The sequence below is a fragment of the Crocuta crocuta genome, unplaced genomic scaffold, assembly GCF_008692635.1.
Source record: "Crocuta crocuta isolate KB4526 unplaced genomic scaffold, BGI_CrCroc_1.0 scaffold275, whole genome shotgun sequence".
Lineage (NCBI taxonomy): Eukaryota > Metazoa > Chordata > Mammalia > Carnivora > Hyaenidae > Crocuta > Crocuta crocuta.
The window spans coordinates 243,423-259,180 of record NW_027530497.1 but is presented as its reverse complement, the minus strand read 5'-3'; the positions used below and the strand labels follow the sequence as shown (position 1 = coordinate 259,180).

Below are 15,758 nucleotides of genomic sequence, written 5' to 3'. Positions count from 1 at the left end.
CGGGGGCGGGGGGGGGCGCGGGGCCCGGGCCTGGCTGCCCGCCGGCGCCCCCTCCCTAGCATGCGGACGAAGGCGGCGGGCGGCGCGGAGCGGCGTCCCCCACAGCTGCGAACCAAGGCGGCGGCGGCGGCACCTGCCGGCCGAGGTAAGTGGCGCAGCCCCCTTCTCGGCGTAGTGGGGCCCGCGGGCTGGGGGCGACGGTGCCCATCAGCCCCTACCCCTGCCTGGCTGGGCTTGGCGGCTCCTCCCCGGCCCCGCGGGCAGCTCCCAGGGCAAGGCGCCCCAGGACGCGCCTCGCGGGTGCGCGGGCTCGGAGTCGTGGCCCCGGGTCGCCTGGACGGGGCGGGGGGCGCTGCGGCCCACGCAAGTATGGACGCGGTGGAGGCGCAGGGGTGAACCGCCAGGTTATCGGATCCAGCCGCAGTGGCCCTTTCTCCCCCGGTGTTCCGCAGCAGCTCGGGGTTTAATTCATTGCTGGAAGCTTCCGAGCCAGCGGAGCCGAGTTAACTCATTTCCCTGGGACGGGATTGGGGGACCCTCTGCAATGTAACTAGCAGCTCCCCAAACTGCCCTTTGCATCCTTCCGTAAGGCGGGATGTGTGGCGTCTGTACGTAGAAATTGGCCAGTGACCTTCCTTGCCCCCCTTTGCAGCCAGCCCTACGGAAAAGAGACGTTTTGGTGACCTTTTGCTTTCCCCTGAATGTAAGCAGTGACTTGACGTAGGCATGCATTCATTATACACCTTTAGTGTGTAAGTAACTCAAGGATTTTGGAGAGCATCTCTCAGAGGTGCTGGGCTAATAGGGAGAGGCGGGGTCTTGTCCCTACCCCACACCAGCTGAGTGACCTTGGCCAATACAGATCCCCTGTGGGGCTCTGTTTCCTGGTCGCTACTGGGAGGCTTCAGCTGCTGCTGACGGCTGTGGTCCCTTCCAGGCCTCTGGTTCAGTGGTTCTGACCAAAGAATGTGTTTACCAGTTAAGAGGGTCCTACAAATCAGTAGCTGACTTGAAAGATGAATTTTATGTTCTCATGTCTTAATTCGCATAGGTGGCCTTTGCTTAATTATGGATCGCTCTTTTAAAAGAGGAAACAGTTTTATGTGCTGCGTTTCATCTGGCATCCTTGGCTTGCCTGCTTTTGATGCCAAACACCCAGCTCAGTACTGGGGTTACAAAGACGAAGAAGACTCATCTCCTGCCCTCTGGTGTTTAGCCTCGCTCTCCTCTTGCTTTATAACTGCTAATCCTCTTCCATAGAGGGATGCGTGTCCTGAAACTGTGGAAGAGGAGTTCATTCATGACTACGGAGTGAAGGGGCACAGACTCAAAAACATGATGGGCCGTGGTTTCACTTGTGTAATCCGGAAAGCTCAACAGCTTAGAAGAGGGTCTTACGTTTCTGGTCTTAGAGCCAGGATCACCTAAATTCCAACCCGTGCTTAGACAGGAGAGAGTGCTGTGAACTGCCAGAGGGCTATAACCAAGACATCATGGCTCTTTTTCGGTGTCTGTCCATTATGTGAGTGCTGCTGTTTCTGTAAGATGAAATGGACCTTAGTTGTGATCAGTAGCCAGTTCTTCCTCTAAGCCAGAAAAGAAAGGAGTGAGCTGGGAAGGTATGAGGGAGTTAATGGAAGTTTGAGAGGGCCAACAGGCATATATATATTCTAAAAAGTCATGTTTATGGTTACCTTTTTTGAAAATGCTTATAATTTTGGCACAAACTGTCAAGTCAGTTCCATGCTATTTGGCAGCAGTGAGGGGGACTTTATCTAGCAGGTTGGCTCTTGGGAGGCAGGCAGACTATAACAAAAAAGGTTTAGAGTTCTCTGTGGGAGTCCATCCAGGTGCTGGGGGTGGGGGGGGGGGGGGTCGCAGAGGGGCATGCCTGGGAACCAGGAGTTCCTGGGAGGATTAAAGATCACCTTCCACACCCTTCTTGCTCATGAGGAACAAATTAATCAGAACTGCCTGTGGAGGGTTGAGATCATTCCCAGAGGGCATGCTCCGTGATTTTAAGTCTAGCTGGGCAGCCTTGGCAGAAATAAAACAGCTGGGAAGATACACAGTGATGGTACAAACTTCCTAACTGCTGAGAAAGAAGCAGCAAGGGCTGGATCAGTGTGAATGGCCTAAGTTAGCAAGGCATCCGAAATGGGGAGGAGCGTGCAGATCACCAGCATGTGTGGGAAGAAGCCATAAATATGGATAGTGACATGCGGGTTCCTCAGGGAGAGAGAATGAGCTTAAGCACTCCAGCAGAGGGGGAGCGAGGAAGAAATGGAAGGGAGTGGGGGAGCAATGAGGTTAGAGGGTATGAAGACACTACCAGGCTTGTCTTACCAGGCTTTTCCTTTCCTTCTTTCTTTTTAAAGTATAGCACACATACTAGGAAAGTAGACACACTGTAAGTGTACTGTTCACAAATTTTCCAAACTGAACACACCCACTCGCTCAGATCCAGAAGCAGGAGCTCCCCGTGTGCTCCCTCCCGGTCCCTACCTCCCCGAGGGTAACCCACCACGCCTGACCATCCCTGCTTGTATAAATGGATCCTGCAGTGTCCGACATCTTTCCTTACGAGTCAGATTCCTAAGGTTGACTCATGACGCTGCCTCTTGCTGTAGTGTGCTCGCTCTCAATGCTGATTTGGCCTTTGGGTGAATAATATATCACATATTTATCTGTGCACTGTTGATGGACATTTGGGCAGTTTCCAGCATTTGGCTATTGCACATAATGTTGCTGTGACTGTTCTCGTACCCATCTTTGGTGTGCATACGTATACATTTCTGATGGGGGTATGGTAGGTGTGTGATTGCTGGGTCATGGGCGTGTGTATACTCAGCTTTGGGAGCTGCAGGCAAAGCCATGTTGTTCCAATTTTTTAATAACTACATTGTTATTAGCATGGTCATTAATATGGTTATTATATGTAATTAGTGGCTAATTTTTATTAGTATAACCGGAGTAGTTATACTACATTCAGTACAGTTATAGTACATTCTTGCTACCAGCTGATGAGGGCGACACTGACTTTTCACCAAGGAGACAGGCAGGAGTCCTACCAGGAGTCGTGAGCAGTTTCTATCTGGCTGTGCCCCATGCCCCATATTCTCTTGGCAAGTGCAGTCAGCTCCATGCCCCAGTCTCCCCTGAGTCAGGCACCAGCACAGGCGGAGCTGTGGGGAAACCCAAGAGCTCTGTCGTCAGGGAAGAGTTTCTCTGGCCAAACTGCTTTAACTTATCTCAGCTCCCAGTTCCCTGCAAACACTTCTGGGAACCTCTCCTCCCTTTTGCTTTCTAAAACATTGTACTTTCTATACTTTTTTTTTAGCTCTTTTTTTTTTTTAATGTTTATTTATTTGAGAGAGAGAGTGAGAGCGAGCGCGGGAGGGGCATAGAGAGAGGGAGACGGAATCGGAAGCTGGCTTCAGGCTCTGAGCTGTCAGCCCAGAGCCCGAGGTGGGGCTTGAACCCAGGAACCGTGAGATCATGACCTAAGCTGAAGTCGGACGCTCAACTGACTGAGCCACCCAGATGCCCCAATCCTCTTCTGTCTTGTTCTTCACCTCCTTTCTGCTTCTGGCAAACATCTTGGTCTCATTTCCTATCTGGACTCTGGTGGCAAGAGAGGAAGACATAGTATGGTCCTTTAACAGGGCTGCCAGTACTCTCTTCCCTTTACTTGTTGTTTTCTGCAATTAAGTTCTTAGTCTTTCAGGACTTGGTGGTTGGTACAGGCGTCTTGCTTATCTTTTTTCTAGACCAGTGCTTCCAGTGGAAATGCAACCCAAGCCACACATAATTTAAAATTTTCTAGTAGCTAGATTTAAAAAATTAAAAAGAAACAGGTGTATTGACATTCAATTTCTGAGGAATGTAAGAACTTCTAAACTCTTATACTCCTAATAACACAGCTTCAAACTATATAAAGTAAAAAATGACAGAAGGATTAAAAAAAGTTGATAAATTTGCCGCCATAGTGAGAGATTTTAGCATACATCTTTCAGTAACTGATAGAACAAGCTGACTGAAAACCACTAAGGGATTATTCCAGCAAACAAGTAGTTTGATCAAACTGATTATATATAGGAAACATGGTCCCAGTAAGTGAAGATTGTACTTTTACAAAAATTGAGTATATACCTGGTCATGAAATAAGTTCTAACATGTTCAAAATAATCAGTATCAAACAGACCAAGTTCTCTGAACACAATGCAACTAAATTATATCAGTTTTAAAGGATATTTTGGGGGGAAAAGTAAAAATTTGAATTTAAAAATACTTAGATTTGAAAGATAAGTAATAATAATGAACGTATATGTCAAAACTTGTAGGATGATATGTACACTTAAAAAAAACTTGTGAGATACAACTAACTTGGTATTTAGGTACAATCTTAATTGTTCATATTAACAAGAAAAATGGCAAAAATTAATGATTTAATTAGCTAAATTAAGAAGTTAGGGACATAGCAATTAAAATGGATCCAATGAATTAGAAGAAAGGAAACTGTAAAAAGTGAAATTAATTTTAATAACATGTTTTAGTTAACCCAATATGTCCAGTATATTATGGAATCAATCTAAAAATTGTTAATGATCTGTTTTACACTTTTCTGTTCATACTCTGTCTTCAAAGCCTGGTGTGTATCTTACTTATATAGAACACATCTCAACTTGGTTTGGCCACATTTGAAGTACTTAACAGCCACATGTAGCTAGTGGCAACTGTACTGGACAGCAAAGCTCTGGATCGTAGCCTGTTTTAAACTTTGAGCTGGTTTGTCTTGATAAAGGGGACAGTCAGAGCTAACTGTGGTGGCGGGGTTCAGTTATCCACCAAGCAAATCTAGGAGCATAGGAATCTGGCAAAGGAGGAGTGGGCTCTATGTGAAAATCTTTTAAACCCATTCCCCTCCTAACAAACCCACATGCTACAACACACAGATAGGTCATGAGAAAAGATAAGTGCTGTACTGACTTACTTTATCATCACCTGCTCTCAACACATTTTATATATATATATGCATATATATATAATGTATGTATATATATATGTGTATGTATATATATAATGTATGTATATATATAGTCGTATTTTTTATGTATATGTCATTGTATATATTTATATATGTCAACTCATTTAATTTTCACAAAAGCCATGTGAGTTTGGTATCATTATTATTCCCATTTTACTAGTGAGGATGTTGAGCCTCAGAGGGTTTAAGAAACTAATAAAGTATAGGGGACAGAGCCTGGGGGAAGTGACTAGGGGACATTCTGACTCAGGCAGTCGCCTGGAAGTGGCAAGGAGCCAAATGCATCTCTCCTTTTGCAGCTTGTAGTGTGTCCCCGCCGCATGCTTGGGAACGAGTCCTGTGGAAATTCTTGGGAAGCTCATTGGAGGTGGCTGGGATGGCCGTGTTCCCTGCCCAGGCTGGTGTGTCCCCCGCAGGCCATCATCACTCCCCTGGGTCTCCACAGCAGCCCCCTACCTGGTCTCGGGCCACAAGAGGACTTCCCCATCTCCAGGGTGGCTCAAGAGAGGCCTCTCCAAAAATCCAGTTCCTCTTAACCATGCCCAGTTGCTCCTTTTATCTCAGGATAAAAATTTCCAGTTTCCAGCAGGTCATGGCATCGTCTGCTTCTTTTCTCCAGCTTCTCTTGGTTCCGTATTCCCTCCTGGGCTGGACCTTCAGGCACTCAATGCGAACACATCCCCTCCGTGCCTGCTGTCTCTTCTCAGGTGACACCTGCCTGCCCACATGCACCAAGTTCTACTCATTCCTTCCTGGGAGGACCTTTCCTAACCCCTTCCCAGACACACACGCACAGCCTCACATCTAAAACATCTTGTAACAGAGCCCTCATGTCAAATGTAGAATAAATTTGAAAGAAATACTATGAAAATAATTACATTTGTGATAGATCTGCTTGACTGATTTTTAAAATAAGACCATGAGAGCCTTTTGAAGAAGAGACCGTGGCCGTGTGGCCATTGCTATAGCCCCAGGCGCATACTCCATGCTTGATTAAAGCTGCTTCTATGAGGTGCGCCTGGGTGGCTCTGTCAGTTGAGCCTCTGACTTCAGCTCAGGTCAGGATCTCACAGGATCTCACAGGATCTCACATGATTGAATGTGGGTTCAAGCCCCACATCGGCCTGCTGCTGCTGTCAGCATGGAGCCTGCTTAGGATCCTCTGTCCCCTTCTCTTTCTGCTCCTCCCCCATTCGTGCTTTCTCTCTCTCTCTCTCTCAAAAATGAATAGAACATTTTTTTAAAAAAAAATCCCAAAACCTGCTTATATGAGGAGTGCTTGGGTGGCTCAGTCGACTAAGTGTCTAACTTCGACTCAGGTCATGATCTCACAGTTCATGGGTTTGAGCCCCGTGTCGGGCTTTGTGCCGACAGCTCGGAACCTGGAGCCTGCTTTGGGTTCTGTGTTTCCCTCTCTTTCTGCCCCTCCCCCATTCACCATCTGTCTCTCTCCCTCTTTCAAAAAAGGAATAAACATTAAAAAAACAAAAAAACAAAACCCTGCTTATATGAATGGCAGCATGCTTCTTTGGGGGCCTGCCCAAATAATGATTTCCCAAATATTTGGAGCAAAGAAGAAAAAGGATATGTGATTGGGGTATAAAAGGAAAGTTTATGTTTTAGCCATGCCTCTTACAGACCTAAATACCTATTGTTGGTTTTAAGAGGTCAAACAGGGCGCCTGGGTGGCTCAGTTGGTTGCGTGTCCGACTTTGGCTCAGGTCATGATCTCACAGATCGTGGGTTCGAGCCCTGCATCAGGCTCTGTGCTGACCGCTAGCTCGGAGCCTGGAGCCTGCTTTGGATTCTGTGTCTCCCTCTCTCTCTGACCCTCCCTTGCTCATGCTGTCTCTCTCTCTCTCTCTTTCTCTCTCTCAGAAAAAAAAAACAACAACATTAAAAATTTTTTTTAAAAAAAGAGTTCAAACATACTTAAATTTCTCTGAGCTTAAAGTGGCCCAACCAGAACTTTCCTTTTTCTTCTGTAAGACTCCTGAAACTTCTGTTTCCACTCCTTCAGTCTCAGAACAGCCAGGGCCTGTCAAACCGCAGGTCCCAGTTGCAGTCTCCAGTTCCTTTTCTGGGGTCATTTTAGGCTCACTTTCTTTCTTTTTAAATGTTTGTTTATTTTGAGAGACAGAGAGAAAATTCTCATGCTCGTGAGGGAGGGGCAGAGAGAGAGAGGGAGGAAGAGAATCCCAAGCAGGCTCTGCGCTGACAGCCCTGAAGTGGGACTTGATGTTATGAACCCTGAGATCATGACCTGAGCTGAAATCAAGAGTCAGATGCTTAACCTACTGAGCCACCCAGGCGCCCCGAGGGTTACTTTCCGACTTGAGTCTTAGGTGACTAGGTTGCTTTTTCTAAAATGATGTGGCTTACTGGATGCTGGATTATTGCATAAACTACCTAGGAAATCCTTTACCTTTGCTTCCCTGCCCACCTGGACAACTGCTCCCTGAGAAATATTGCTGAGGTCTTGTTTGGCGATATCACTTCATAATTTCAAGACTTAGGAGCCCATACCCCAGCCCTTTCTTTTAGGGGAATGGGATCTTGGTTATTTCACAATTCGCACACACACTTTCACATCATGTCATCCCCTGTGTTTCCCATTATACTCAGTTTGAGGGAAGGGCCTCATATTGGAGCCTATTTACATTGAGTCCCAGAGTTGATTTTGTTAAGTATTTCTACTGACTTTCACTTTCTCCTATTAAGTATTATTTCTTCATCCCTACTACTTATATGCTGTAAATCAAGAGGGAAATCTTCCATTTAAAAGGTACCTTCCATGGACTCTGTGCTGACAGCTCAGAGCTTGGAGGCTGCTTCAGATTCTGTTTTTCTTTCTCTTTCTGCCTCTCCCCTGCTTGTGCTCTGTCTCTCTCTCTCTTAAAAATACATACTAAAAAAAATTTTTTTAAAAGCTGCCTTCTAGATTTTGCTCTGTTTATAGTATTCATGGGGTTGCCACAGACTTGTTCTCCTATGTATATTCTGCATGTATAATTTGCAGTCACAGGGCCCCCGTCCTCGGAGAGCTCTTATGTAAGGTGTTTTCTTAGAGCTTGGAGGGACCCAAAGAGGAGGGGCAGTTCTGTGAGCAGTTTTCCCCCATTTATTCCAGTGTCATGTCTTATTCCCTCTGGCCTCCTCTCTCAGGGATACCCCCACCTCTGCCATTACGTCACCTCAGAGAATGGTGGAGTGGTGGCACTATGTGGAGCCCTCTTGCATGCTCTTCACTTGTTTTCCTTCCCATTACTGGCCTGGATTGGTCACACAGGCCAGATGTCAGCTGGCAGCGTGCTGGAAGACCAGCCCCACTAGCTCAGTCCCCAAGTTCTCAGTGGCATCTTCCTCCACGTCTCTTGATCGGCGCCTTCCTCACTGTCCCTGCTCTGGCTCGGTCATGACCTCCGTGACCTCTCCTTAGCTGCCTTCATCTCACATTCCATCGTGAGCTGGCCAGCATGCTCTGGAGCCCCTTAGGGCCACCTGGCACCCCCTCCTTTGCTGCCAGCGTGGAGGGCATGGTTCCTTCTTAGGCACGTCTTCTGCCACTCTCGCCAGGTCCCCTGTGATCGGGCCTGAGCATGCCTCTCTGGGCATTTTGGCATGGCATTTCTTCCATCTGCAGTGCCTTTTCCTCTCTTCTGTCTCTGAAATTTTGCCCGTCCTTTAAACTCGCTTACACATCCTGTCCTCAGGGAGAGGATGCCTGGTGATCCAGGGAGGATTGCCTCCCTGATGTCCCGTGGTAGAGATGACGGTTCCTTACTCAGGGTGCTCCAGGTGTATTGCTGTCCGCCTCCCCCTCGCCATGGCGTTATTTGGTATTCTGGGTAGGAAGGTATTTTTGCTTTCCCTGGCTGGATTATTCATCTAAAGAAGAAATGGGCTGTGTCTCATTTATCTTTATATTCCCAGGGCCTGGTGTATGGAAGGTGCTTATTAAATGTTTATTTAGGCTCTTTCCATGGTTTGGCTGTTGTCGCTAGTGCTGCTGTAAACATCAGGGTGCATGTACCCCTCTGAATCTGTATTTTTGTATCCTTTGGATAAATACCTAGTAGTGCAATTGCTGGGTTGCAGGGTAGCTCTATTTTTAACTTTCTGAGGAATCTCCGGACTGTTTTCCAGAGTGGCTGCACCAGTTTGCATTCCCACCAGCAGTGCAGGAGAGTTCCCGCTTCTCTGCATCCTCGTCAGCTTCTGTTGTTCCCTGAGTTGTTAACGTTAGCCATTCTGACAGGTGTGATGTGGTATCTCATCATGGTTTTGATTTGTATTTCCCTGATGATGCGTGATGTTGAGCATCTTTTCATATGGTTGTTGGCCATCTGGATGTCTTCTTTTTTTTAAAATGTCTCTTCACATGTCTTCTTCCCATTTCTTCACTGGATTATTTGTGTTTTGGGTATTGAGTTTGATAAGTTCCTTACAGATTTTAGATATTAACCCTTTATCAGACATGTCATTTGGAAATATCTTCTCCCATTCCATAGGCTCCCTCTTAATTTTGTTATTTCCTTTGATGTTTATAGCAGCATTATCAACAATACCCAAGCTATGGAAAGAGCCCAAATATCCATCGACTGATGGATGCATAAAGAAGATATGGTATCTAGGGGCGCCTGGGTGGCTTAGTCGGTTAAGCGTCCGACTTTCGCTTAGGTCATGATCTCGCGGTTCGTGGGTTCGAGCCCCGCGTCACGCTCTGTGCTGACTGCCAGCTCAGAGCCTGGAGCCTGTTTCAGTCTGTGACTCCCTCTCTCTCTGACCCTCCCCTGCTCACGCTGTCTCTCTCTCTCTCTCTCCTAGAAATAAATAAAATATAAAAAAAAAAAAAAGAAGAAGATATGGTATCTATATACAATGGAATATTACCCAGCCTTCAAAAAGAATGAAACCTTGCCATTTGCAGTAATGTGGATGGAGCTAGAGTGTATTATGCTAAGCAAAATAAGTCAACCAGAGAAAGACAAGTACCATATGATTTCACTCATATGTGGAATTTAGGAAACAAAACAAATTAACATTGGGAAGGGGAAACAAAAAGAGGGAAGCAAACCATGAGACTCTTAATGATACAGAACAAACTGAGGGTTGATGGAGGGAGCTGGGAGGGGGATGGGCTAAATGGGTGATGGGTGTTAAGGAGGATACTTGTTATGATGAGAACTGGGTGTTACATGTAAGTGATGGATCACTAAATTCTACTGAAACCAATATTACACTATATGTTAACTAACTAGAATTTAAATAAAAATTTGGAAGAAAAATATGTTTCTTTAAAGAATTGTTAGGGGAACAAAGCAAATTATAGAACAGAATGGACCAGCCCTCTGTAACTGGGGCTTTACAAGAGAATTAAGCCCTGCTACGCTAAGGCAGCCGTTGTAGGTTATGAATTAATTTCTCTCCCATGCTCTGGAATGAGTCTAGTTACAGACCATCCTTGGGAGAATTAAGAAAAGAGGTAGTCAGATCCTTTTCTTTTGGGCTCAGTTCTCTTGTCGAAACTAGCTTAAAGAAGCCTGGTATAGACACTTTGATCGCAATCCTGATGAAATATACATATGCAAAAAGTAAAGACTGATAGAATGTAGACCAGAATGTTAACAGTGGATATTACTGGGTTGTAGTATGACAACCTGTATGTGATTTCAAAATGTTCTTTCCACTCTTGTATAATTTCTGAAGTTTCTTTTTTTTAAATATTTTTTATTTATTTCTAGGAGAGAGAGAGAGAGAGAGACAGCGTGAGCAGGGGAGGGTCAGAGAGAGAGGGAGACACAGACTCTGAAACAGGCTCCAGGCTCTGAGCTGGCAGTCAGCACAGAGCCTGATGCGGGGCTCGAACCCACGAACCGCGAGATCATGACCCAAGCGAAAGTCGGACGCTTAACCGACTAAGCCACCCAGGCGCCCCCAATTTCTGAAGTTTCTAACTTTGTGATAATAGAGTTTTAAAAAATACTTTTTGAGTAAGTCAAGCCAGAGTTCCTAAAGCTGACCGTGCCTCATCTAAGGCAGTAGTGAGTTGAGGTTTTGGTTTTTAAATGTAACAACATGCCACAGCAAGACCAGGAATCGTGGAGCTGAGCCCCTCAGCATTGCCCCTGGAGAATCAGGCCTGAAGTGTGAGGATGACTCTAGCTGTGAGCTCTCTGGACGTGGGTGTCTCTCTTTGCTGCCACCGGACACCTTTGAATTGAAGGGCTGAGTTTCTAGCAGGTACCGCTCACCATGAGAGGAACTAGCATGCTCATGGTCATGGATACGCACGTATACTCTCAAGGAAATCTAGGGGCTCCCGGGTGGCTCAGTAGGTTAGGCATCGGACTTTGGCTCAGGTCATGATGTCACGGTTTGTGAGTTCGAGCGCCGCATTGGGCCCTGTGCTGACAGCTCAGAGCTTGGAGCCTGCTTCAGATTCTGTCTCCCTCTCTTTCTGCCCCTACCCCTACTCACACTCTGTCTCTTTCTCAAAAATAAACACTAAAAAAAAAAGTAACTCTAGAGTTGTTTTCCCCCCTCTAAGTATGCTAAGAGTGAACATACCCAGAGTTATTTGAATTAAACCTCACATGCTAATTCTTGCTCATGACTTACTGCTTCAGCCAGCCCTATTTTTCCCCTGAAGTTTGACCTTGTTTGTCATCACACAGGATGTTATTCTTATTCCAGCAAGAATGCACCAGTGGCTGCTGAAATAAGTATTTAATGAAGAACAGGGTATTAACTTAGTCCCTAAGTATCTTCCATCAAACTACTTATTAATTACAAAGGAAATACAGTAACTTGACAGCAGAGAAGCCTCCCTCATGCTACTTTAACCAGTTGATCAAATTGAACATCACCAGCAGTGGGACAGTCAACGTCATGTGCCTCCTGAGGAAATGCATCAAGGAGAGCACAGGATCAGGCTGGGATATTCCTGCCCAAAATGTATAACTTGAATATAATCATGAAGAAATAGACAAACCTCAACTGAGGGACATTCTACCAAATGAGTGGCCTGTACTTTTCAAAAAATGCCAAGGCCATGAAAGATAAAGGAACTGTTTCAGCCTGAAGGAGGTGAAAAGGAGGCTGAATGCCACATATCATCCTTTTTACCCGAGGGCCATTATTGGAACTACTAAAGAAATTTGCATGTATTCTTGAGGTTAAATAGTATTGAAGCAGCAACAGCTTCTTGATTTTTATCATTATGTTGTGGTTGTATAAGGAAATATCCTTGTCTTTAGGAAATACTAATATGCTAAAATATTCAGAGGGGGAATATTATCATGTTTTCAACTACTTTCAAATGGTTAAGAAAGTAATCTGCACCTTATATTGTATTATATAGCATGACAGAGCGGCTGTGGTAGAATGTTACCAGTTGTGGAGTCTGGGTGAAAGGTATCCAGGAATTTTTTTGTAATGTTGGTGCAATCTTTCTGTAGGTTAGGGATTTTTTAAAAAAAAAAAAAAAAAGAGTTTGAAACCTCGGAAGCCTGCAGGTCATGGTGCTGTGGCCACCGTGGGGCTTTTCAGGGTCTCCCCTGTCCGTGGTCACTAATGAAATCAGTTCCCACCGCACTGAGCTCTCTTCAGCATTGGCTTTGCTCCCCCCGCATCAGCAGAAAACAGGGTGCAAGAGTGTCGGTAGTGTGGCTTCACCTGACAGGAGGCCTTCTTTCTTCCACTGTCCGCTGCTCCTCCTGTTCCAGAGACGTGACTCCTGCTGGCTGTCCTCAGGTAGCCGGTCAGCCTGCTCTGATCCACAGAGGTTATAGGGCCTGCCGCTGTCCTGTAAGAGAACCTTCTTAGGCAGAATGTAAGTTAGGAAATATGTTTAAACACAGCTGAGAGTGCTGATGCGTGAGATCAGTGCACTTGACCGAGATGCTTTGGTTGAGCGCTTGCCAGTAAATAAGGCACAGGGCCGTCAGAGGGTACGCTTTGCTTAAAGCTTTGGCTTGGGCCAGCTAAAGATGGTCCTCCTTCCTGCCTTGACGGAACCTTGGATTGTATTTGGCAGAAATCCTGTATCTTTTGTGTTCTGCATAAGCAGGGGGGTTCTTTTCCAGCTCCCACTGCAGTTTGGGCAACCTTCTATGTCGTGGCTGGAGCCTCTCCTGTGGGGTGGGGTGACAGGGCTGTTCTTGGATTCAGAAGGGGAGCGCTAAGTTAGGGCCTGAGATGGGTGTGTGGGTGGGTCTGCTTATCAGAATTTGCAGAGAAGAGTTCCTCTGAAACTGTCCAGCCCCAGGGAACAGAATATCATAAGAACAGTGAAGCCTCTATTTCTTCTTCCTGTCTTTCTTTCCCTTCTAGCTCTTCTTTTCCAGAATTTCCTAACCCCCAGCCTCCACTCCATTTTCTCCACTCTGTATCCCCCACTTCTCTCTTTCCCCTTTAATTTTTTAAAATCCATCTCCTTCCACTTATTCCAGCTTCCTGTTTCACTCTCCTAAATGGCCATAATGTGTGAGCGTCCGTTGAATCAGCTAAGATTTATATTTCCTGTTCTTTCTTTGAAAAGTAGGTGAGACTCATAAATTTTAGTGGAAGAAGAGACAGTGGAAATGTTCTCATCCAACCCTGCTTTTTACATCTTAGCAAATATCCTAAAGAATGACTTGGCCATTATCAAACACCCAAACAGTTGACTATTTTATCTCTTTTCCTCTGCTCTTAAGAAACAGAACAGAACAGATCCAGCTACTCTTCTATTTCCCATGGTGGTGGGTGGGACAATCATTTGACTTATCTCCTTTCCCGAGTGCCCTGCACGTGCGTGTGCGTACACACGCACGTGCGCGCGCACACACACACACACACACACAGTGATTCTCATTTGAAAAATCCCATCCCTGTTCTACTCTGGACAGTTCACAAATGCCCAGTGGTTGTGATATCTGGACATGGGGAAGGATCTGGTCCTCACGTCTGCCTCTTGTTAGGACCATGCTGACTGTTGGTTAGCTGTTCTGCAGGAATCTGGGTGCGGGCCTCTGATGAGTGTGTTCATTAATTTGTTGGTTCATTCCTTCAGCAAGTATTTAAGTACCTCTTCCATGCTAGGCACTGTTTTCGGTTCTGAGGTTCTAGCAGAGAACACAGTTGCCAGAGCCCCTTTTCTAGGAAGCTTATGTTTTAGTGGGGAGAGCAGACAACAGGAAAATATGTCTGAGTCCTAAAGAGTACTGCGAAGTAAAGCAGGAGTGAATAACAGGGCTTAGGGGTGGGAATACTCTTTTATAAGGAAGGTGACTTTTGAACCAAGACCAGAATAAAGATGGTGAGGGAGAGAGCCGCCTGGAGGCCTGGCAGAGACAAATGAAGACCCTGAGGTGGGGTGGGGGTGGGAACAGGAGACCTCTAGGCCAAAGGGAAGTGAAGAGGGAGGAGAGTATTAGAGAGGGGTAGGGAGGGGAAGAGGGTTCTGGATTTGACCTTGCAAGAGGTGCTGCTCTCTTGACATCTTCGTCGCGTTAGTGACATCTTGGAGAAACACCACGTGTAGTTCCTGGTCATGTTCGAGGTTTGGAGAACGTTTATGAATTCCAAGGACCAAGAATTAAGTGCCTTAGCACCTTTAAACTTGTAAAAAGCCAGCACCTGAGTGAAAGTAATGGCGTATTCTTAGCCTTACAGGAATGCTAGCTAATTAGCAGTAGATTGAAAAGCACCCCTCAGAATCACTGAAGCGCTTGCATTTTGGTTGGTGGGCAAAACTGATAGAGTGCTGATGCATTCATGGAGCGACACTTATTTTTCATGTCACAAGACAGGTCCTGGTCACTGCACAGCTTGTAGGAAGACCTGAACATCTTTAAGCTAAAATTTGTTGTTAATTACAGCTAGCAGGAACTTCCTGGAGAGCAGGGTTTCTCAAAGTACCACACCCACATAATTCAGGGGAACTTACTTAAAATGAACATTTGGTGTCCTTGCCTGTTCCTGCCAGGTGGGAATTCTGGAGATGAGGTCTGGGAGTCTCCATACTTTACAAACTCCTCCGTGGCTCTTGTGCATGGGCAGTTTGGAGAATCATTGGCCAAGACAGTAGTAGAGGCATTGATCATTTATTTATTCTTATTCTTATTTACTTAAACAATAGACGTTCATTACTCACAGTTCTAGAGGTTGGAAACCCAAGATCAAGACACTGGCAGATCCAGTGTCTGGTGAGAGCCCTTTCCTGGTTCATAGATAACCATCTTTCCATAGATAGCCATCTTTCAACTGGTGGAAGGCACCAATCATTTCAGTTGAATGAATCCCAGAAGCCAGGAGATGATTGGGTGTGGTCTCAGCCCCAGAGCTCAAACCAGCACTTCCTTTGTGGTTTTGGTATCATGGGTGAAATTTCACAATCCTAAAAGACAAGTAAGACACTGCCTACCCAGTAGAAACAGTGCAGGGACAGTGTAGAGGGAGTTTTCCCCCTTGGATGGTGGAGTGGAATGGGGTGGTTAAAGGTGCTTTAGCTTGGGTCACATGCATCCAGGAGCGAGTGTGGCCCTTCCATCCCCTTGTACACCTGGAATTCGCACACCGTGCAGGCCGGTGCTCTGCTCTGGCTGCCGCCTGAATGCAGGCCTGAGCCTGTCTGTCGGCTTGCACGTTGAACAGGTGAGAACACGACCACTTATCTTGATGAATCAAGTTTCTTGAGACCATGCAGTCCAAACCAAATATTAAAAAG

At 45.9% G+C, this 15,758-nt stretch overlaps 1 protein-coding gene across 2 annotated transcripts in view; it reads left to right on the top strand.

Annotated features, from left to right (window-relative positions):
* Positions 1 to 17: 17 nt before the first annotated feature.
* Positions 18 to 15,758, top strand: part of ST3GAL5 (ST3 beta-galactoside alpha-2,3-sialyltransferase 5) — a 54,737-nt gene continuing 38,996 nt past the window's right edge. For both annotated transcript variants that reach the window (XR_013335729.1, XM_077766662.1), the window contains exon 1: positions 18 to 145. Coding sequence is in view for 1 of the 2 variants with exons in the window: in XM_077766662.1 (XP_077622788.1) it covers positions 61 to 145 (85 nt within the window). In the remaining variant the exon portion in view is untranslated. The remainder of the gene's footprint in view (positions 146 to 15,758) is intronic.